A 24478-nucleotide genomic window follows, 5' to 3' on the forward strand; every position below is an offset into this window, starting at 1 on the left:
TTCTGGATGAATGGCTCCTGCAGGACTTCCCCCACACCACACAGTTCTCATATGCAGATGACCTGGTTATCGTTGTTGAGGGCCCTACTCGTGCAGCTGTTGGGACCAGAGCCAACTCAGTATTGAATGCCCTGTCGGTTTGGGCTGAAGAGAATAAGCTGGAAATCTCTACAGATAAAAGCAGAACCCTACTTCTCAAAGGCCGTCTTGACATCAACAGACCACCAACCATTCGTTATAATGGACATGCACTCAAGAATCAACGTTCATTCAAATATTTAGCTGTCACCCTAGACGATCGCAGAACTTTCATGCCACATCTAAAGTTCATGAAAGAGAAGGCCAAAAATTATATCAATATGCTTGCTAGCTTCACTCGCAAAGACTGGGGTCTTAAGGGACCTGCACTCCACCTTCTTTATTCAGCCTGTTTTTGTACAGTTCGTAACATACGGCGCTGCCTATGGGTCCATCGTTTGTCCATCATCAGTACTAGGAACGTTATTCTGCAGATACAACGGTTGATGTTATTAAAAATGACTCGGGCTTGTAGAACGACCTCAACAGCAGCACTACAAGTATTAACAGGTTGTATCCCCCTTGACCTCCAAGTGGCCTTCACAGCGCTTTCACATGGCATCAGAAAGAACAAAGAAACTGAATTCCTGGGGATAAAAACTATTGTCGATGCAGATCCGAAACAAGAACTCCGGCGTACTTGGCAGGAACTTGTTTCCCTTTGGCAAATCCTTTGGGATGATTCCACCAAAGGTAGTACTACCAAACTATTTCTACCTAGTGTCTTCTACCTCAACAAACAAAGATTTGGCTGGTTCTTCCCTAATTTGCACGCTATCTTTCTTCTGACAGGACATGGGTCATTCAAAAAGCGACTTCAGGACTTTGGGCTTGTGGAGAACTGGCACCACGTAATGCATTCGTGTAACATCTACCTGGACCTACGTAATCAACTGTTACTGGATATAAATTTACTCACACAGCCGGAAAGCAACCTGTTAAAATCAAAAGAAGCGTTTTTAGCTTTTAGCAGGTATGCCTCAGCAGTCTTCAAAATGCGTTGGTATCATCTCTCCACGTCTGATCCCACAACATAGACATCCACACCAGACGTTCCTGAAACCGCTATGATCTCTCCTGGTACCTGCTCTTCCCTCATCACTGGCCACTATCAGAACTGGATGAACACCTAACTGGACATCTTCCACGTTGGAATGACGCACCGAAATGATATAAATCAAACTCAGACACTTCCCGTTGCACCTTCCCAACTTTGCAGACCTTCCTTGTTCTAGAAGTTGTCTTCCTTTCCCTGGCCTTCGGTGGGCTCCCAGACCAGGGGTGATTCCTACTTCTCCCTTCCCACCTCTTCTTTCCTCATCCTCCTCCTTTTGCCTACTTTGACTCCACCACTTCTACTATCTTCCCCATCCTCTCCTCCCTTTTTTTTTTTGTTTGGTCTCCGTCCAGAAAGCTCAGGCGACCCTGGCGGAGATCAGCTAGAGTATGAAGGCAGCCCGGCTCACCTCCTAGTGGTGGTGGCGGGCAACGTAGGGTTCCACTAGGGGCCATGCGGCCTAGTAGCCAGAGCCACAACAACAGAACATAACATAATACTGCATAAACCAGACACTACACTTTTATCTCGCTTATGCAATAGTTCTGCATTCCATCACAGAGTACATACGGCGCAGATGTGGGAAACCACAGGTGGTGCCTAACCCTAAATACTATGCCACTATGCCACGTGTTTCGTCGGAACATACTATACCATCTGATCCAACTTGATTCAACCGTTTTGTAGAGTAGATCCGGGTTTGATCGTACTTAATATAGCTATGGTACGTCTATAAGCTTCTAATTCTAAGCTGACTTAAGTGTACGAATTTATTGCACACTCCAAACAGATTTCAAAACAGCTCCGAAAACTTTCTTAACAATCTACGGATAGAATATCAAGTTGGCACAATAAAAGGAGTAAAGACACTAGTCTCTTGTGTCTTTAGGAATGCGATGAAGTCATGGTTGGCTGTTAAATATGCAACTAGGTCAAGGTGATTGTTTCTTTAAAGTCAGAACAACGCAGTTCGCGTGATTTGATAAACTTCCGGTTTGGTGTGAGCCTTGTCACCCCGAAGTGCGAAAGTTCATTTGAAACACAGACAGAGAGCAGTAAGACTTGACAGTCCGATTAGCCTATTAACTGGTACACTGCAATATGTGGCTGAAAGTGAATATCAGGCGCTTCAGAAGTAATAACAGCCGTGTTCCCAAAGCAGCCGCCAGGTCTTCTTTTGGGCATCGATGGATTGCATTACTTTGAAGATGCAATTGTTAAAATCACCACTTGCATTTCTCATCTCTCTCAACGTGACGCAATCTACGAATGGCGTGATGTCATTCGCTTAAGTCATCTGGCATAATTGCATCCGTGACAAAGCGCGGTTCCGTATTATCCATGATATACGGTGGCATGACGGGTTACCTTGTGAGATATGGTACGGTGTCGAGTAAGGACAGCCAACCTTCGGGCTGTTTTTAGCTGCTTCAACACCGACATTGGTACGCTTCGAACTAAATCTAAATTTAACTACTTTGGGCACTGGAAGGCCGTGGCTGTTTGTTGATACTGACATCCCCATCCTCGCGTTAGTTCCCAGTAAATTGAATAATATAATCCACTGGTTTATGAAAAACACCCACAACGATATATTCTCAGTTTTATTTCGTTAGGAAAGATGAGCTCAGTTTTGGTTTCCGATAACTTCATTCTCTTCAGGTTTATTACCAATCATCCTCAGTCTCTTTTGAGATTAATAACAGTATCGCAATATCGCGCAGGTATATGATCCCCTCATATATCTGCGCGATGTAAAGTGTGCAAATGTATTTTTATTGTTCTGATAATTTTAGATGGAATTACCAAAGATGGAATTCTTTTTACCCACCTGATGAGTTGTCCTTCTTGAAACACAAAGAGAAACGTTCTTCATTTGATTTAATACTTTAGATACTAGCTTTTCGAGACAAAGCAAATGGCTGGACACTCTTCAAGGTCATTTCGCCTACATACTTACAAAATTATTATTTTTTTTAAACACACATAATGGGGTTATAACCCTAAATAACAAATTATGCAATTACATTAAATTATAAATTATGTTCTAAATTGCGAACAACTTTTAAGTTCCAGTTCATTATAAATATTTATCAGTGACTAATAAATTTCTGTAAACTATTCCAAGTAGGCCCTCACGGATAGTAGGGCCCACATGGAAGAGTTCTTGGATGGTTCGTCCTCCCACATCTGGAGGAAAAAAGCTTGAGTTCGAATAAATGAATTTTTATTGTTTTTTTCAAAATTTGGCTGAGTGAAAGTGGGTCTCAGTTCAATCCTGGATTTTCGTTCAGCAATCCGACGAAGAATACATCTAGTTACAGACAAAATATACGTCTAGTTACACTTAATCTTCCATGTGGACGTTATTGCATCAGAAAAATCAGTGCGCTTCTTATAACACTAAAAACAAAATTAGTTCAAAGATATTAACGGAAGGAGTGGTGTCAGTGTCAGTGAGCCCCCTGACAGGTAAAAAACGTGTCAGACTAGTTCATTGACGAGAAGGAATTTACGACATCCTTAGTAAACTGACAATAAAAAGCATTTCTCTTTTGCCCTTCTCTGTCCACCAATCTAAATATACCCACTCACCTACAGTGTGTTTATATAAGACACGTGCCTCCTTCCTTTTTACTGTCTCGGCGCTATTTTAGGGTTACCTGCTAAATTATGGCTACTCGCACACGGTCTGCTGGGTTTTTCTTTCTAACTTCCACGAATGCCATCTATCGAAAAGAGTCGTACCAACCCTAAACTGAGTAGCCAGAGGACCCTGGAGGATACCTTGCTTCGGATTCAGGAGGTCTGATAGAATGACGGGAGGGAGGGGGAGAGTTAAGTATACAGAATACGTTAAACGAACAGAAATAGACATTTAATTGCCTTAATGATTCTAGGAATGGTAACTTCATTCTGTTGAACTCTATTGCTTCTCAATGAGCGAAATAGTTTTATGGGTAAAAATATTCTCTTCCCTTATCCCATGTGTATATTTTTGTTCCTCTTCTGATTTAGTGCATTGCGAAACTAGTTTGAAACACTTTTCTATAAGCCGACCGGGCTAGCCGAGTGGGTAAAGTACCTGCCCGGCAACCCAAAGGTCGCGGGTTCGATTCTCGCCTCGGGCTTGGATCAAAGTACTGCAAAAACCTTGGGAGGTGCAATATGGCCACAGAAGCCGATGCGCCAACAACTACCAAATCAAAAAAAAAAAAAAAAAACTTTTCTATAGCGCAGACTGGGCTTTTCTACTTTCTACAAATTCACTAAATGATATTAAAAAAAATAAATAAATAAGAAATCTCTTAAAGGATTTTTAAAACAGTGGTTGAGTTAGTTGAAATAGGGGTAGAATTAACGATTTTTTTTTCAGCACTCAAACTGACCCAAAAGTCGGTGCAAAACCATAGACACAATATAATGATGTCTCGTGGCCTTAACCACCTTGATTCTTTTTCAGAAAACAACCTAAATATCGGAATACGCTCTAGATTAGATTGCATATCAGTGAAATATTCATAAACACTTACCAATGGTGGTGTAGATCGTCCCGCAATAAAATAGGGCCCCCCAGAAGGTCCATTGTCTTTCTTCAGAATCTGTGGTGACGCCACTAGCAAGGGCTGATTTGATCTGTAACTCATATTCCTTCATCCTGCGTTTGGCAAGGGCTGTCCACTCCGCTTCGACATCCGTAACATTTTTTACCTTCCATAAGTCTTTGACGATCTGATGTCTCATAGACTCAATGCCTAACTTCTCTCGATCCTCCAGAGGTGCTTCCAGCCACGCAAATATAAGGGCACCTAGACAGCCGTAGAGAATTAAGAAAAAAAGCAGTAGCACGTGAGTGAACCATCTTTCGGAGATCGCTTTGATTTTTTCAACGGCTCGAATCGCGAAAGTTTTCGTTCTGTCCTGCAAGGTGACCACGTGCATGGGGTTAATGAAGACATACTGCTGCTGACCACCCGGACTCCACTCAACAGTGGCCGGATGGAACGAAGGGGGCCTCAGAAGAGTAGGGGGAGGAGTGTTGGGCGACGACACCATTTTCTTCTAATGAATGCACGCGTATACGGTAATGAGGTCAAAAGGTAAGTTTCTTACGCTAGCGCTAATTGCCACGTCCATAACACTTAGAACTGGCTTGACTCTGGATCCTCTCTTTCCCTCCCTATCCTTTCAGCATCATGTTCGGTACTGACTCGACTCGACCTACGAGCATCCTTCGCGGCTGGTGCTCTTACAGGCATGCCTACGCAAAACCCTAGTCGGCACCTCCGATCCGAGGGAATGAGATTTTTGGACTGACTCCCATCCCGCCACGGCTGATGACACCTCTCCCCCGTATGTGTGGGACAATTTTAGCTAGCGTACGACATCTCGTCGGCTCTTCGCCAGATCGGAGCGTTCCGTGTATAGTGGTACGTCATAAAGTCTCGTGTACACTCTCAAAAGTATACCGTTCCTAGTATCGCGACCATTATCTAACGAATCAGGTGTCAACAGAGAAAATAACTCCTGAAGCAGAAAGATACGCAATAATAACCCATTCAAATATTATTAATGCCAGAATTAGATATGAAAATACTGTAATTAATCCACCCAAAAAACATCATTCTTTCATTGAAACTAATCGAACGAAGTTAACTCTTCCCTTCCCTTCCTCTTTCTGATTTTTCCCCACATTCGGTCTGGTGAATGAATGAAAACATCTTAGAGAGCACTTAACGCTTTTAATAAATGTTGCTTGGCATTACAACGTACAACAGCCTAGATGTCCATGCAGCTATTTTACAATGGATCGTTCATCTGTAAATGCAAATATTTTAATGCAATTTGAATTGTTATTAATTAATGTACGATAGTTCTTCGATTGATGGAAGCATCTTCTGGAAAAGCTCTAAGGATTTTACAGGCAACATTATCTGTAAAATATAAGTACCATAGAAAACTTTGTCCCTCGACTCCGTGTATCTGAACTGTAGAAAGATGCCAAGGCAACTAAGGGCAGGCGGAGACTTCGTTTCTGCGAATTGAATATGTTTTGATGTCAGTTTGTTTTCAAGATGAAAGGAAAAAAACAGAGAGGAGGGATGTTTGCCTCTTTGGGTTTTGTTATCCTCTCCAAGTTATAATCTTCCTCTTGAAACTGGCAGCCCACCTCTCTCTCTCTCTTGAAAAGGCTTCAGTAACTTCATTGTGTCTTTGATGGTATCGTGCCAAAGTTTTAAGAAGAATGAACTGTTCTATCAACGGTTGACTGTATTACTTTTCTTCAAAAATAACAATAAAAATAACTCTAAATAATTTTAAATACTCAGATACCAAAATTAAATTAGTTTTAATAATTAATATCATTTATCTCGTTATAATGATCATAACTGACATCGTATATATATATTTTTATCTTTTATTTTACTTGTTAAGATTAACTACATGTTTTATATATTTTACGCTGTTATATGCCTTCAGAACGTTCACAGCTCATCACATTGCGAAAGCAAATGATCAATATCGTACATGGTGTGTGATGTTCGAGTTTCCTAAGAAACATCGCGTTTATTAGAGTTAATTATTTCCTTTGATATAATTATCGGATTTTGTAACATGAAATCTGTTTCTATCCACACTCTTTCCAACATGTTTGGTGTAAGACCAAGACTTCCTTTTTGATCCTGGTTTAAGTGATGTAGTCTTATTTGTGTTAGGTGAGAAGAGGGAGGCGGTGAACCAAACCGTCCCTTAGGCCAATTCGCTCAGGAAAGTGTCTCAAACAATCTTGTAAATCTGAAAATCAAGAAATGTTTTTTGCTGAAACACAACGTTTGTTCTCTGATGATCCTCATGAATTTAAGGAAGGAGAATGTCCCCATATATAATGGGGATCAAAACCAGGAGGAAAAACCATGCTGCCCTCGTCTGAGACCGATTAACTCAGCCACGTTCCGAAAAAGGCCCATAAAAGTTCCTCCTATCATCGACGGGACTCGAACTCAGGTCTTTTCCACCTGGTGTGGAGAGTTTTGTACGAAATATGGTAAGTGGCTTCTCAGGTCAAGGGAATAGAGATATCTCAGGATCCCAAAACGGTTTTGGGGTCAAAGGCCTTCTATATGTCAGGGCATACCATGATGAGATGCTAATTTCGAATAAATGCATCTTTGATGTTTGTTTCAGCTTTGACCTTGAGATCCAGGAATGATCAATTTTTTCTGAAACAAAATTGACTGTCAGAGATCAAAATACCATGTCAGGCTACGGTGTTTCATTTTTTCCCAAGGGATTTACATAAGTAGCTGCTGAGAGAAATTGGTCTATATTTGTGCACGACAGAGTGATCGCTCCCTGGTTTGGGATTTGCCACTAAATAGGAGTAATTCCAGGAACTGGGGAATGAATGTTCAATGAATATGCGATTGTAGGAGGTCAGCAGCAAGGATAATGATGTATTAACTAAGTGTTGAAGCATTATGTATTATATTCATTCGGAGCCAGCAGCACTGTTCTTTCAGTTAGATGTAGATACTTATTGCGTTTAGTTTATTTATATAAATGCGTTACATATGGAAATCAAGAATGGTACCGCGTGGTCATGTTAGATAAACATGAGGCTCAGTCAGGTCACTAAAAGCGTTGAAATATAAAACACGTTCGTGTCTATAACGAATTACAATATGACGAATACTTAAAACATTTTCACAATTCTCACACATAGGAGAGTCATCTGCCCTCAGCATGAACGAGTGTGCGAGATGACTGTGTCCTATGCAGAGGTGAGCGAGAACAACTTCCTCTCTGCGATTTCCGCAAAAACTATACTACCACAGTTAATTGCGGGCTTTATCTGACAGAGTTTGTTCGTGGTTTGCCCATGCCAAGATTGTTGCCAATGGGACAATAATTTGGAGTGTATCACATGCCTGTAGTCTGTATAGGGGACTAACAGGCTACGACTGTTCTGAGAATTACGATGATCTTGCTGCGGAATCTGCCAGATCATTACCTCAGATCCCAATGTGTCTGGGGATCCAGCAGAACAGGATGTCGAACCTATATTAATAAAAGGAGTATAGCTTCTGCTGAATCCTGGACAGGATTGGATGAGAATTATATCTCATCCAGTCCTGTCCGGTCGCTAATTACCACACGAGCTGGCATTCACCATCCTTTTCAGAATTGATAGAGCCTGTAACGTATTTGAGGAATCTGTATATACCATACACCTTTGAAATTTATTCGTTTTAACATGGTCCAAGGCTAGCTCTATAGCATACAACTCTGCGGTGTATATACTGCACTCGTGGGGAATTTTCTCAGATAGTGTACTGTCTGGCGAAAACTGCAGCAGATCCCACGGATGATTCTGATTTCGAGCCATCAGTGAAGACAGGTAGGAAATCAGAGTAAGCAGATCGATGGAAAATATAGAGTTATAAGTAGACAGATGGTGAAGTTCTGGCTTTTCCTCCGTTATTAACGGACAAGTCACATGATGGAATGTGAGCATGCCAAGGTGGAACGGGTTGCCTCAGTGAGTAGGCAACATTGTCAACAGTAATATTCAGCTGTCTGAGCAGCTCTTGGACACGAATATCAAAGGGACAGTTCGCAGTCTGACGAGTGTTATATAGATTTCTCCATCATGGCTCAGAACCGGAAGTCCACGTAGGTTGGTCTGGCAGGGATTCCATTTTAAAGGTATATTTTAGCGACAATTTCATTCGTTGAAGCGAGAGAGGTGGTTTAGTTGCTTCGACGTATAAACTCTGGACAGGTGATGTTCAAAATGCTCCAGTAGCAATACGGATGACTTCGTGGTAAACTGGGTCTAGCCATCGTAGTACGCTGTTTCTAGCAGATGCGTACACTTGAGACACATAGTCTAGTTTATATCGCACCAGTGCACGATAGAGGTGGAGTAAGGTACAACGGTTTGCTCTCCAATTATTAGAAGATATTGCACGAAGGAGATTTAGTTCTCTTGTGCACTTGGTCCTCAGTTGACGGATACGTGGAAGGAATGCCAACTTACTATCAAATACAAGCCCCAAGAATTTTGTCTCGGGTGCTACTGGGATGATTGTTTGTCCAATCTTCAATTCTGGTTCAGGGTGAATATTCCGTTTGCGACAAAAGTGGACGCAAACGGTCTTGTGAGACGAGAATCTGAAACCATTTGCCATGAGTTGACGTGATCAATGGCGTTCTACAATTGTCTTTCGATAACCCTCATGTTACATGACTGTGAAAAGATACTAAAGTCATCTACGAAGAGAGCACTGTTTACATTTGGAAGAAGTTGTTCAGTAATAAAATTCACTTTGATTGCAAAAAACATAACACTTAAAACTGGCCCTTGGGGTACCCCCTCCTCTTGGTAAAAACGTTGAGAGGGTGCATATCGTACACGAACTTGGAATGAACGGTTCAATAAGAAATTTTTAATAAAAAGGGCTAGATAACCCCTAACACGAAGATTATAGGTATGTTTTAAAATTCAAAATCTCCAAGTCGTGTCGTACGCTTTTTTCATATCGAAGAAAATCGAGACCAGATGCTTTAGTTTGAGAAAAGCATCTCAAATAGATGTTCTAATCTTATTAAATGGTCGAGGGTTGACATGTTCCTTCGAAAGTGACATTATACTTTGGAAAGGAGGTCATTTGCTTCTAAATACCACACGAGGTGGCATTGACCATCCTTTTCAGAACTTTGCACAAGCAGCTTGTCATAACAATTGAGTGGGTAAATTATTTGGAAATTTTGGATCTTTTCCTGGCTTGGGAAAGGCAAGCACGATTGACTTACGCCAGATGTCCGGAAATTGGCCTTCAAGGTAGATTCTGTTGAATAGACAGAATAACCGATCCATATAGACTCATCCATAGACTCAGATGAAAGATGTTTGATCATCTCATAATGAATGTCATCTAGCCCGACGGCACCACGCGAATAGGATAGAGATAGTGCCACTTTTCATTCCGATTATGTGAAAGGCTGATTGTATGTCTCTCAGTTATTAGAAGATAGCTTCAAATGCTGCTTTCAGCTTTTTGTTTCAGAACCAGTAACTCATGGGGGTAAGATGCTTCGGAAGACACTTTAGCAATTGTGTCTCCTAGAGTGTTAGCAATTGCGGTTGGTCCGCAATTGTACATCCATTATAATCTAGGATCGATGTAGCGAACGATGTGTATCTCCAATTCATTTTCCCGACTTTGTCCCAAACGAGCTTAGGTGAAGCCGTCTGGTTGATGGAAGATGTGAAACGGATCCAAGATTCCTTTTGACTCTGACGTCTGATCTAAAGTGCTTTTGCTCGGACACGTTTAAAGGCTATTAGATTATCTGTGGTGGGATATCGACGAAATATCCCGCACGCCTTGTTCTGCGCCTTTCTTGCTGTTGTGGATTCTTTGTTCCACCATGGTTTAGGAAATGTTGGAAACCGCGTTGATATCTTCGGAATTGCAATTATCGCTTTATGGACAATACTTTCTGTGATGTACTTAACCGACTCATTAATTGGTTCCTGGCTGACTGTAGACTTGTGCAAAGAAATGCTTGATCCTTTTGAAACACGGGGTCAAAACGTCTAAAATCGAATAGTGACTTGTGATGAAACTTGGATTTTTCACTACGATCTAGACAAAAAAACAAAAGTCGAGTGAGTGGAAGCATTCTGATCCACCAAGACTTAAGAAACTTCGAGCTTCTCGTTCGACTGACAAACAAATGGTTCTTGTGTTTTTTAACATAAAAGGAAAGGCATTCTTGTTACACATTTTGTGCCTTGTGGAACAACTATGAATAAGGACGTACATTCTGAGGTTCTGAGAGTCAAACGTCACCGTTGGGCAGGTTTGTTAATGACAGTAATGGCAGTGTGCTACTGCAACAGGATCTAGAAAATTTGGGAAGATGGGCTAAGAAGTGGAAATTGAAGTTTAACCTTGACAAATGCAAAGTACTGCATATGGGTAGAAGTAACCCCACAGAAACGTACCAACTGTGTGGTACTACACTTAAAGTGATAGAAAATGAAAAAGATCTGGGAGTAATTGTACAGTCAAATATGAAGTTTTCTGAGCAATGCAGACAGGCTGCAAGAGCAGGTCATGGGGTATTGTGAATGATATACAGGAATTTTGTTAGCAGGGAAAAGGAGGTGATTGTCCCTCTGTATAAGGCAATGGTCAGGCCACGACTTGAGTACTGCGTACAGGTCTGGAGGCCTGATTTTAGGAAGGATGTAGATTTGCTGGAGCGTGTACAGAGAAGGGCAACAAGATTGGTGAGGGGAATGAAGGAGTCTTCCTACCAAGGGAGACTTAAGTTCTGCAAATTACAGTGGCTGGAGACTAGGCATCTGCGAAGTGATCTGATTGAGGTGTATAAGGCCTTGAATGGGTTGAGCACGCTGAATTCTGATGGGATCCTTCCACTTGTTCAGATTACGAACCTAAGGGAGCATAAATTCAAATTAAGAAAAGACAGATGTAGAATAGATGTGCGGAAATTTGCCTTTAGCCAGCGGGTGGTTAATTGCTGGAACAAACTTCCATCTGTCGTTGTGGAAGTTGATAGGTTAAATAAATTTAAGGAGGAACTGGACAAACATTTAGAGGGAATGGTCGTGTAATTTTTTTTTTTTTGGCTGATGCTGCATAAGCTCACGCTTGCTTTCTTGCATCACATGCCACTATTACTACTACTACTAACGCACCATTTGTGAGAAACTTCAAGAACTTTCCGGTGTGAAGTGGTTTCTCTATCAAGACAACGCTAGGCCTCATACGATTAATATTGTGCAGGCAGTGATCACTGCTATAGGTGCTGAGATTCTTACACATCCCCCTTATTCACCAGACTTAACCCCGTGTGATTTCTTTCTGTTTCCACATCTGGAGAAAGCTCTAAAAGGCAAGCGTTTCGCGTTCAACAACGATGCTCGCAGAGCCAGAACTGAAGCACTTCGCAGTCTTTCGACAAAAGGCTTGCAAGAAGCATTTAATGCTTGGATACGACGGTGGCGAAAGTGTGTACAGTTCAAAGGAGAGTATTTCGAGAACGACAAATCCACACAAGATTCAGACGATGACAATTAAGATAAGATCTTGCACCAGTCGGCGAATGTGTTTGAACGTGATCGAGCTATCATGTGTGTCGTCGATTTCGATATCGAGCTTTTGGCATTTTGTCGTTTATGATTTGAATATATTTCATTGATGCTGTATCAATACAAATTGGACTGGATTACTAATATTTTGCCTGGGAAGTATACATATGAATGTTTTGTGTGAGAAATCTGCACTGTATTAGTGAAGATCAAAATAAGCTGTGTTGTGAGGTTAGCTCACAACACAGCTTATTTTAACTTTTGAAAGAGAGCTCATTTCTGATTCTATCCTTCAAACCTAGAGGAGAACTCAGTTATTTTGTAACTGGTGCGTGATGTAACCGCTGCACGAGGCGCTTCTAACGGTGTGTTTTCTCAGAATACTAAGCTTTATTCCATTGGGGTGATCGCTAAACCCTTATTTAAGAAAATCCGAAGGTTAGGTTTAGTATACAGTAATCTTAAGCGCGTGCACTTAATCTTAAGTGCGTTCAGTATTAAATAAAAAATGTCAGACTTGAAGGTCAGTTGTTTTGGAGCTGTTTATTTCGCACAGCCAAAGATATGAGATGAGTAAAGACGGTTGAAATCCTTTTATCTTTTTTTGAAAATAACTTAGAAGCTTAAAAAAAGGTTTAGAAAACGAAAACTTTGAATGAAGTTCGAAATGCTGCAGATTAAAATTTGAATTGTTGTAAGTGCATTATTGAAACAATTTTAGTATATTTATTTCACCTTCTCAATGGTCAGAATATGAATTTATCATCAACCTAATTAAACCTCGCACTTTCAACCATACACATTGCTGCCTAAGTCATTAACTGAGCGAAAAAGATAAGTTAATGTGTTTTATTCGAACTGTTTTATTTTAACTATCAACATTGGCCAAAGGATGCAAAAGAAGCGAACTCTTTTTTTTTTTTTTTTTTATCTGTCAAAAAAAAAAAAAAAAATTCTCAATTACTAATACCTTGTTATTGATAGATTGTCTTATCGATTAGATTGATTGGCTAAGTAACTTAGTTACAAGTAACCAGATGTCGCCACTTATTAACAGCGTGGTTAAGCTTCAAGAAATATCTATCAAATTAATTGAATTTGCTTTTGGTAAACCGTTAATCTTCAGTAAACCTCAAGGCTTTTTTTTTTTTTTCTTTCTGGAATGCAATTCAGTTAAACGAACAACAGATTTACTTAATATATAAATTATTAAATAACATAACGTAGAAGCCACAGTTACTTGTACATATTCTAACTAAATCCACAAAAAATTCATTTCGTTTAAAATTAAATTAAGTTTTTTGGCCACAAGGGAATAATTACAAGAACTATTGATATGTTTGCTGTATATATGGACTATTTCAGCATATTGATTATAAAACTATTACATACTGGCATACATACAACTGCTTATAGATACATGTCTACCATGTCCAGGGCCGTTACTAACACGGACGGGAATTCGCGCTCCCGGATAACCCGCTTTATGATCTTCAATCACATACTCTATAATTTCCTACAACTAAACGTTTTCCACACTCTGGACTATTAGTGGAATACGACGGCAGGAGTGTCTATTTCTGTTCTAATTACTTTCATAATTTCGCCTCCGTTAGCTAAACAGCTAACAGGAGGGCAATTCACCAATGTCCATCCCATCATGCATTGCGATGAATTATATTGGTAATTTCACTGTTTACCGAGTAAGTTGGTCTTTATCAATTGTTTACACTAGAGGTTCTCAAACTGTTTTGCTACTACGGAATCGACTGTTTTTAGAAAGAAAATTCCGACAGAATCCTAGAAATTGAATTTTGTACGCTTCGCCTCCTCAAAAATCCCTTGTTCTTGAGAACAGGTCTCAATGTGTATGTGTCTGCAATTCTGCCTAGACACGACAGGAGGGATTATATGCTGTAAGCCTTGTGGATTAACTCAAGACCTGAGGGAATTTGCAAGACTCTTTTTGCCATGCTCTGTAGCCCACATATTCGGAATCATTCCTTATATGGTCGCCCATTTGCTGATCTCACCATGCGAGTTGCTCGTCTTTGGATCCTTTCAAGAAGCTCAATGTCTTTTTTCAGATGAGGTGTCCATACTTGAACACAGGATTCCAAATGTGGTCTCACCATTGCCTTAATAGTCGTAAATAAAATCATGAGCAGGCACAATATGGCCTGGGAGGCCCTTGTGCCAAACAGCAACAAAAATTGCTTTATATAGTGGGACTATGACCACCATATCTCTACAGGATAATGTTCGATAAATCACTGACGGAACACCATGGGCTTTCTTGGCTGCCTATTTACACTGCTCAGACAACTTCCTATCTGCCCGTATTTTAACTCCTAGATCCCATTCTTCCTGTACTGTTTTTAATTCAACTCCAACAAGTGCATAATTTATTTTGGGAACGCTATTTCCTAAGTGTAAGGCATTGCATTTTTCTGCATTAAAACATAGCTGCCACCTTTCTGATCATCCTTGCAGTCTCTTCAAGTCATCCTGGAGGAGTGCTGCTTGATACTGATTATTAACTACTCTACCAATCTTTACGTCATCTACAAATTTTGACATCAAGCCTTCTATCCCATCGTCGATGTCATTTATGAAAATCAGAAACAACAGTAGCCCCAGTTCCCTGGGGAGCTCCACTTCTGACTTTACACCAATCTGAAGAACATCCATTAATCAAAATCCTTTGCCTTCTGCCCTGCAGACACCCATCTTAGAATCTTACCAGCAATCCTTACATGTTCCAGCTTATACAATAACCTCTCATGACGGACTTAATCAAATGCCTTGTCGAAATCCAAGGTGGATGTAGTTTTCGACATTTACTATGTCGAAAACTACATCCACCTCATGAGTAAATGTGTCAAAATAGCTTACTAAGTTATTTAAATATGATTTTCCTTTAACAAAACCACGTTGTTTGTTATTCATAATGCCATATCTATCTAAATGCCCCTGGATTGCACTCTTAAACATTGTTTCTAATATTTTCTCTACCACTAAAGTTACACTAACCGGTCTACAGTTGCCCACCTTGCTCTAAGAACCGCCTTTATGTATTGATGATACGTTGGCACTTCTCCAATGCAAAGGAATCTCCCCTGAGTCCAAAGATGCCCTCATAATTAACTTCAATGATTTAATACACTCCCAAGTGGCCTCCCTCAAAATTTATGGGTAAAAAAAAAAGGTAAACTGCAGCCATTATCAACCCACTGCAGGATGGAAGCCTCATCAACAATTCATGCTGAGGGAAATTTATGGGTATATACCCAAAATTGAGTATATACCCATAAATTTATGGGTATATACCCAGGAGCCTTACTTGTCTTTATGCTCGAAAGTTTTTCTAATAAACAATAATTTGTAATTTTGATATCACTAATTTCATTTGACTCAACCTCACTTGCACAGCCTCTTCTCAGCATAAAGGGTCTTTCTTCAGTAAAGACAGAGGCAAAATACCTGTTCAATTCATCCACAATATCAGCTGGGTAGTCTAAGACTTTCTCACCCCCAGTGCACAAGGGTCCAATCTGATTTCCTTTTTTCTTCCTCTATAGTTTACTATCCTGACAGACCCCTTGAAGTTATTTAGGCTTGTTTCCCATGCAGCTCATTTGAATCGTTGCTAAGTGATCGGCTGTTGCGACAACAAACAAGAATTATTGAGGTGAGCGCAAGTATTATTTTGACGCATATCATCACATAAACGCGGATCTATATTACTCGTCACCCCAACACAGTTTCCCCTGAATCCTTAAGGTATCCTCAGTGATACCTTAATAGTTACTGGAAAGTTACCTATGTGAGGAAGGAAGTAAATAATGTGTATTTTCTTATCTACTTGTTTTTTCCCCTTCGGCCAATGCAGCCAAAGCCCCTGTCTTCGCTTGGGTTCAAATCCGGTCGAAAAGACATATTTTTTTAATGCTCGGCCCAGTTAGTCGGTTTCAGATGGAGATAATTTGATTTTACATTCCAAGCATCCACATCAAAATGTGGATGCTGGGAATGTAAAATCATCGTTTTGGACAAGATTTGGAATAAAATAATAAATAATAAAAGCTAATAAAATAATTGTGTGGGCCAAATTAAAGAAGTTGCCTTTCACAAATTTAAGACGAACTATCTAAAGAAACTCCTCCGAGGTTATTATTATCTCGTTCTTAATTATTCAGAATACATTTTTTGTTTCTTTCTTGGCACATTGAACTCTAACTTTCTATTTAGTCGCAATTGAGTTAGATGTCTTTTCATGGAACTACTTGTGGAAGCATTGAAAGGCTGCCAGAGGACAGGGGATTTCGCAGAAGACGTAGTCAACCTCTCTAAGTGTCATATTGCGCTTGTAGCAGTGCCACAGATCAACTAAGGAGTGGGGGGGAAATGGTGTTTTTCCTTGACGCTTTCTTGGAGTTAGACGGCTTTTTTTAAAAGGCTAACAAAATGGAAGATGTTGTTTTAAGCAGCCGAGCCAAATTGGTGTCATTAACTATAGGGTTGGAGATTTTAACCGCTGCTGTTGCGCCTGAACTATTATCGCTTGTACTGGGCTAAATGGTGCGATTCAGGGTGCTTCTCAAATGGCACATCTGAAAATCTCCTTTTCATAGGTCTTATGTACAGAGGGTCACGTGTTCTACGGTGGACTTCATTATAAATGAAGTTACTTAATCATATCTATAATTCAAAGTCATCGATTTTTCATTTCCACTGAAAAATAAGATGGCTAAAAAGTCGCGCATGATTTTTCTTTTCTTTTCTTTCTTTTACTGACATGATAGCTGAAAATTAGTTCCAGAAAAGCGAGAAGTTAATTTAAACTGTCGAATTCTAGGCATTTCAAATCGATCAGTTGTTTACTGAGTTTAATTAGAAATAAAGAGCGATCCCTAATTCGCCAGGAAGGTAGCCGAAAGGTTAATTAACCAACAGAATGGGAAGTGTCCATGACTGCACGAGACGGCAGAAAACTTCCGGGTGGAGACAACAATGGCTTGGGATTACTGCCTAAGACTTCTGGTTGATTACATTTGCGCGAAGGCAATTTAGGCTATGATGCACCAGCGAGCGCTTTATATCTGTAATAAGGGTCAACATATTCGATCTTGTGGGAGGAAAAACCGTTGCTCCTAGAGTAAAATGTGCGACCTCTTTTATGAGATACACTAACTCAGTATTGAGTAAAATTTCTAACTTCCGATGGAGAAAAATATCTCAAGCCACTCGGGGACAATAACAAATCGAAAGCGTTATTGAAAGACAAGAGTAAAATAAAAGAAGTAATATTAAGTGATTTTTTTTTCTCTAAATAAACTTAACGGTAGGGTTCCTTTCAAAATAAGCGCATTTCTTCAGGGGACTCAGTAGACGCAATAAGTTTTTATTGATATTTATATTAATTGCAAGTACAATATGGAAAACCGAATCATCTTGTGACGTTTCAGGATTCTTTCCGAATCCTATCAGCTTGGTTTTTTTATCCTGGAAACTGAGGTTTTCGTACAGCAAACAGAAAATCGAACTCAGAACACAAATTTACAGACAATATACAAGGAGGAAAATATGGCTTTAGTCGACGATGCTAACAAAATCCTACAACAACAACCGGCAAATTGTTGTCGAATTTCAAGACATCATGAATTCTCTTTGGAAATAAGAAGTCTCGGAGGCAATGTCCCAAGATTAAGAAGGAAATGAAAGAACTATAGGCACGCAGTATTTTGCCAGAAACCGACGCACAAAGGGACACAGCACTTTACCACTCTTCTTTAAATGGAACTAGAATTTGTACTGGAAGCCATTTCATAACGTTTCAGAAATCCATAAACAATTCCTGGTAGTGCTAAAGATGGATTAAAAATGTGGAGAGCTGTGCAAATCCTTCTAACAGTAGCAGAATCGTTGGATTCATTGTATTAAACATGAAGGGGATCTACGGGGTTTACAGCACGAGATATCCAGTGAGTAGTAGACTTTTCAATGCAGTCCGGAACTTCTTGATCACGTCTCCTACATTGATTTGGATGTTGTTCAGTGCTATCTAGGTCTAAAGGTTAAAGAGACGATACGTAGTCGATAGCACCGTAAGAGTTAATTGATGTTATTGTTATGGGTGTTTAATGGCGCATAAGCTACTTTGGCTATAACGCGCCTATTCATTTATTATATAAAGAAATGAGAAAGTTTCATAAATTCAGAATTTATTAAAAAGTCCAATATGCTTTAAAAAGTTGAAAAATTTGGAAATATTTACATTGTCTCCAATGAGATTCTCTAAAGTTTGGTTTACCAAGATTTACCAGTGATAGCAGGGTTGAAGTTCTGTCTCATTTATAGTAGGAGCAATCAATGAGAATGTGTTTAATGCTCAGATTTATATTACAAAGTGGATACTTTGGTGGATCGTCTCCTGTGAGTAAATAAAGGTGAGTCGGATAAGTATGACCTATTCTTGCCCTTGAAAGGACTACTTCTTCTCGTCTTGATGCATAGTCTGATGGCGGAACAGGGATATTAGTTAAGTCTAAGGTAGTTGGATTTTTTGAAACTTTATCAGCCAGTTCATTGCCTAAAATGCCGGAATGAGCTGGAATCCAGCAGAAGGTGCCCAGTTTTTGGCGTTCTTCAATTTGTATGCTTCTTATTTCGTCTAGAAATAAGGTGAACGTTATCTGAGGAGTTACATAAAGCGTGATTGAGCTGAGGGACTCAATGTAAATAACAGATTTTAAGCATAGTCAGAAGAGAGATTTTGTAAAGCTAGTTTAATTGCATACAATTCAGCTGAGAAGATGCTGAATTCAGATGGAAGGGATGCTGAAATAACGGTATTTGGAAACACTGCAGCCGCTCCAACGTTTGAATTAGATTTAGAGCCATTTGTATAAATTGGGGAAAAATCAATATACAGTATCTTCGAGTGTGCGCTTCATGAAGTTGTTTGATATTTGATGTTTGTAAAATGTTCTTTCCTCATTGACAGAGGTAAGTGTCATAGGTCAGTATAAGAGGCGGAACCCATGGTGGTCGAGTACAAGTTGCTACCTGTTGTACGGATCGGATGGAAACATACCAAACTTACACCAGTTCAAGAAGGCGAAGACCAGCTGGCTTTACTATGCTAGGTTTATTTCTGAAGAGGATTTCTAATGGTGGATTGAAAAGGTATTACTGAATCGGATGCGTGTCAAAACTTTGTATCTTGACAGCATACTTAAATAACAGTGTTTTCCTACGTAAAGTTAGTGGGACCTCGTGGGCATCAATATAGAGACACTATGTGCTGGTGATGTTCTGAAAGCACCAAGTGCAAGGCTCAAAGCACTGTGTAGAATTGGATCAAGCCAGCTCAATGTACTCAATCTGGCTAAATCATAGATGGGAGCTCCATAATCACGAAGGGATGAGGTTAATACCCGGTATAGCCGAAGCAGAGAGTTACGATCTGCGCCCCATGTTTGGGAGGATAAAGCTCTGAGTATATTTAACTTTTTTAGACAGGAAGTACGTAATTTTTCATATGGTCTATAAAATTTAACTTGTTGTCAAGGGTTAATCCTAGAAATCTGATGCTATTAGTGACTGGGATGTGGACATTATAAATTCGAAGTTCAGGATCAGGATGAAGTTTGCGTTGCCTACAAAAAATGGATAGTAACTATTTTCTGCTGCGAGAGTCGATTCCCATCGAAGCTTGACCATTGTTGAATTTTATTAAGTGATATCTGAAGCTGCCGTTCAATAGACCTCATATTTTGGGAATGGCAGGAGTTGGAAAGGTCATTTGCATAAAGATAAGTCTGAATTCTATTTGGAAACTGTTTGGTGATGGAATCTATTCTAAGAGCAAAAAGAGTGGCACTCAGTACTGATCCCTGTGGAACACCTTCTTCCTGCATGAACGCTGAAGACAGGGCATGTTGGTATTGAACTTGAAACGATCTAGTATGTAAGAAGTTCTGAACAAATATAGGAAGGTTGCCTCGCAGACCAAGAGAGTAAAGATCACTAAGTATGCCATGCCACCAGGTGGTGTCAAAAGCCTTCTCTATATCTACTGAAACCATTACAAGATGTTCTCGTTTAACAAAGGCATTTCGAATGGCGAATTCAGCCTTGACCATAAGATCCAAGCATGACCTATTTTGACGAAAGACGATTGAGAAGGTATGGTAGGAAACTTACCAGTTAACCGACTAATTTTTTTTCCCATATTATTTTGGGATCAGTGTTTCTGTTAAAGCTCGATTCAAAACGTGTCCAGGATTCTTTCTTGGCTTGCCTTTGTATGAAACGTGCTTTTGCCCTTAACTTCTTTTACACTGATGTGCAAAATTTAAGGACCAGTCAGGTTTTCACCTGTAGCTTCTCATAGGAATGGCCTGGATATGGGAAAAGCATACCAAAGGAACCTCATGAGGTACAAAAATGATGAAGGAAACAACACCGATACAACAACCGAAACAAAACGATACAATATGCTTGTACTGTGGTTCATTTGCTGTTTGCTGGGCGATAAGCTGCTATTCGGTCTCATGCTGTCCTCTCCTGAGACCGATTAACTCAGCCACATTGTAAAAAAGACCACAAAAATTTCTCGCTTCATTGATGGGATTCGAACTCAGTTCTTTTCCACGCTGTGTGGGAAGGACGGTGAGTGTCCCAACTGCGCTACTGCAAGGGCCCTGAAGAGAAAAGTTTCAATCGTGGATGATCACTAAGGATAATATACTATGAATTTGTTAGGATTAACATGCATAATAATGCCTTGAGATGATAGTATATCGTGTTTGTAAATTTCCTGTCTTTCAAGAACGGTTTGTAAGTTTTTCGGGACGAAAACCTCGAGCTTCAGGGGAGAAACAAATCACAGAACTTTCTCTAGAGACGAATTAAATCCAAGTAGTATAAAATTCAGTCCCAAAAATTCTTTTTCATAGGAATATATCTCAAATTTTGCAAGCAACGGGGATTGAAACCTCAAGTGAACGACTGCAGTGACACTATTCTTTGGGCTACTCGCGAAACCGCAGTGACAGAGAGACGTAACCCTCTCTCATTTTTTATTATAAATAAATCTTTTCACGCATACCTACCTTTGATACACTCTGATCTCGCGATAAGACTGGATTTCTATATTCGGAAAAACTTTAACCTCCAGCATTTGCTGACATAAGCAAAACACAACTAGAATTTTCTCAGGATACAAAATGTCAAGTTTGAGGCCTTACCGTTCATTCAAAAAACTACGAACTCTGCACAAATCTCAAGTTCATCATACCGAACGTTTTCTCTCTCAAAACCGTCCAAAAAATCCTCGCCTCCATAATAAGAAAGTGTGTCGATTAATCAATGACTGCTCGCTCACCGATTCATCCCTCTGTATGTCATAGAAGAGTTCGATTTGTGCTCATACCGGTTCTGTTGATATTTCTAAGGAAGTTAAGGTCTAGGATGACATTCGTAGTTCCTCTGGTTCTTCTAAATCTGTTAGCACATCACATCACGGCAACCAGTCAATATTAATTCACTGTTGAATTCCACACTCACCGAGCTGTCTTTTCTTCCCCTATTCCTTCAACCTTTTTTCCTTATTATCTTTGCATATTTCCAGATAATTGCAATATTCAGAAATCAAACTTCCTTCTTTCTTTCTTATTGGCAGTTCTTGTGACGTAAATTGTGTACAACACGGAAGCTTATACTTAGACCGTTCATTCGTAGCGCTAGATTAGCAACTTTGAGTCAGAGGGGTTGGCATGCATGCAATGATTTTTATAGCACAATTGTTGAAATGTTAAATTTAAATTGAGCATATTCAATTCGCGTATATTCTGAAAACTGACCGAATAATACACTCAGTTATAAACACAACGTACTAATTCTCCATAGCCCTAGTTGCCTTGGCGCTTTACACACACCGATCTCTTGAAAAGTTTGAACAAGGAAATATCCAAACAAAATTAAATATCTTTAATTGCAGTAAGTCTACGTTCTTTGTGCAATGCGTACTATAATATAATTAATATTTGTACAGTTTTCTTTGTAATATGGAGGGTATGCAGTGTCGTATTTTATATAAAAATTGACATTCTAGAGTCACCCGAGAATCGCCTCATCTACCAGTGTGTATTATGTCTGTAAATTGCATATGTACTTGGTCGGTTTCCTGCTTTGCTGGACGAAAAACACGAGTTGCCAGGGGTAAATCTTGCTGTCCTCGCCTGAGACCAATTAACTCAGCCATGGACTGAAAAATAGATATTAAAAGTTCCTCGTATCGTTGACGGGACTATAACCTGGGCATTTTCCACCTGTACAGGTTAGAATCTGGACAGAATCCCACCCAGAGAACAGATGAATGCTCTATATCTGATTTTCCCTTTATAGCCTGAACTTCTGGGCTAATCAAGGTTGCTAGCAAACTGCTATCTGCATCTAGTTATAATCTATAATTCCTCAGTGTAGCAACGTCCACCAACGTCCTTAGGTTTTTCGTCCAGCAGACAACAGAATGCCCGTAATTTACAGACATATACGACGCATTATGGACTAAGTTGCTGATGCACTTAAAACCCTACAACACCCCTCAATGTGGGCTGAGATTAATGATACTCATCATAAGATAATTTCTGAATAATAGACGCGCTAATATCGCGAGTAACTGCGGTTTCAGTGGCTACACTCCTAAACCTTAATTATCTTACTTTAAATACCAATCAGATGGACTTCTTTAAATGGGTTCATCGACCTCATAAATTTGGGAGAATCTCAGCTGCCACATACCTAGTCTTGCAAGCGAGAGAAGGCCATCGCTCATTTCCAACTTTATTAAGTTAATGAAAGCAGACAGGTATTTCGAATCACATGCATCATGCCGATCAACGACCATCGCATCGATCTTTATTTAAGCAACTGTAAACGAGCTTGCAACCTAATCAAATCAATTTACCATGTTCTGCTAACTTCATTTACATCTTCTCTTGATCTACTGTATATGTAAACTAATGCTTGTTCAAGTAATTTTCTATGCACTACTAACATTAATAATACTGTTGTTGTTTTTTTGGTGTTTATTGGCGCATTGACAACGGAGATCATAGTGCTCCAGTTTATTTGTTATATTAATTAGTAATGCAGAATGTTTTTTGTTACTATTAGCGTTCAAAGGAATATTCCAATTTTATTTTCTAATTATCGTGCTGTACTATGGATTGCCAATAGCCATTTTTTGATGAAATGGTAAGTTGTTGGATCGATCCATTTTCTCTTATAGACAAGAATTTTTTGTCCATAATTATGAAAACGTACTCCTCTTTCAAAATTCCAATAATTTCTGTGACAAACTATAGTCTCCCTCGAATCTATCCAATGACTTCGTTTTGGGGCCCTTGACATTCTGCATCATCAAATAAAAATCCCATAGCAGAAAAGAACTTTCGGTGAAATTCATGGTCGAAATGATTATTTAGCAGTTTATCGGTTTCAAAAATAATTTGGCTTCGTTTCTTCGAGTTTTAATGGAACAGCAACTAGGGCTATGATGCGTCAAAACCAAGTCCCATACAAGATAATTGTTGAAATTTCAGTGATCTCATTAATTCGGTCACTATGTCAAAATGTATACAAATATAAATATGTAAAAAGGTATACTAATATAAATACGTAAAAAGTTAAAAGGTATAAAATACAAGATAAAAGGTTTACTGATTTAAAAAAAAAAATAGCTGAAATGTTGTCGTTGTCGGATAAAATCTGACTGGCGTTAAGGCTCAGTCAGATGAGTAAAAACATTAAAATATATAATACGTTCGTGTTTAAATCGTGGACGCTCCCATAAAATAATGACGTATGTTATAGAGATTTTCCCATCGAGGAAACATAGGGTTGTCTAGCAGGAATTTCAGTTTGAAAGTATACTTTAGTGCCAGTTGCTTTCGTCGAAGCGACAGCGGCAACTTATTTGTTTCCACATATAAATACTGGATAGGGGATGTTCTAAATGCTCCAGAAGCAATGCGGATGGTGATGGCGAACTAGATCTAGCAATCAAAGTACGCTGTTTCTAGCAGATGCGCAAACTTGGGACCCAAAATCTAATTTAGATCGGAAAAGTGCGCGATAGAGGCTGAGTAACATGCAGCTCCCTGTTCCCCCATTTATTGGAAGAGATGGCAAGTAGGATATTCAAT

The 24478-nt window shown here is 39.5% G+C and overlaps 1 protein-coding gene across 1 annotated transcript in view; it reads right to left on the bottom strand.

Annotated features, from left to right (window-relative positions):
- Positions 1–5444, bottom strand: part of LOC150078276 (potassium channel subfamily K member 18-like) — a 113157-nt gene extending 107713 nt beyond the window's left edge. Inside the window, exon 1 of the mRNA XM_090384945.1 lies at positions 4669–5444. Within this exon, the coding sequence (XP_090241071.1) occupies positions 4669–5191 (523 nt within the window). The 5' untranslated portion in view covers positions 5192–5444. The remainder of the gene's footprint in view (positions 1–4668) is intronic.
- Positions 5445–24478: the final 19034 nt, after the last annotated feature.

Source organism: Mastigoproctus giganteus, chromosome 11 (assembly GCF_048544385.1).
Source record: "Mastigoproctus giganteus isolate SK-2022 chromosome 11, ASM4854438v1, whole genome shotgun sequence".
Taxonomy (NCBI): domain Eukaryota; kingdom Metazoa; phylum Arthropoda; class Arachnida; order Uropygi; family Thelyphonidae; genus Mastigoproctus; species Mastigoproctus giganteus.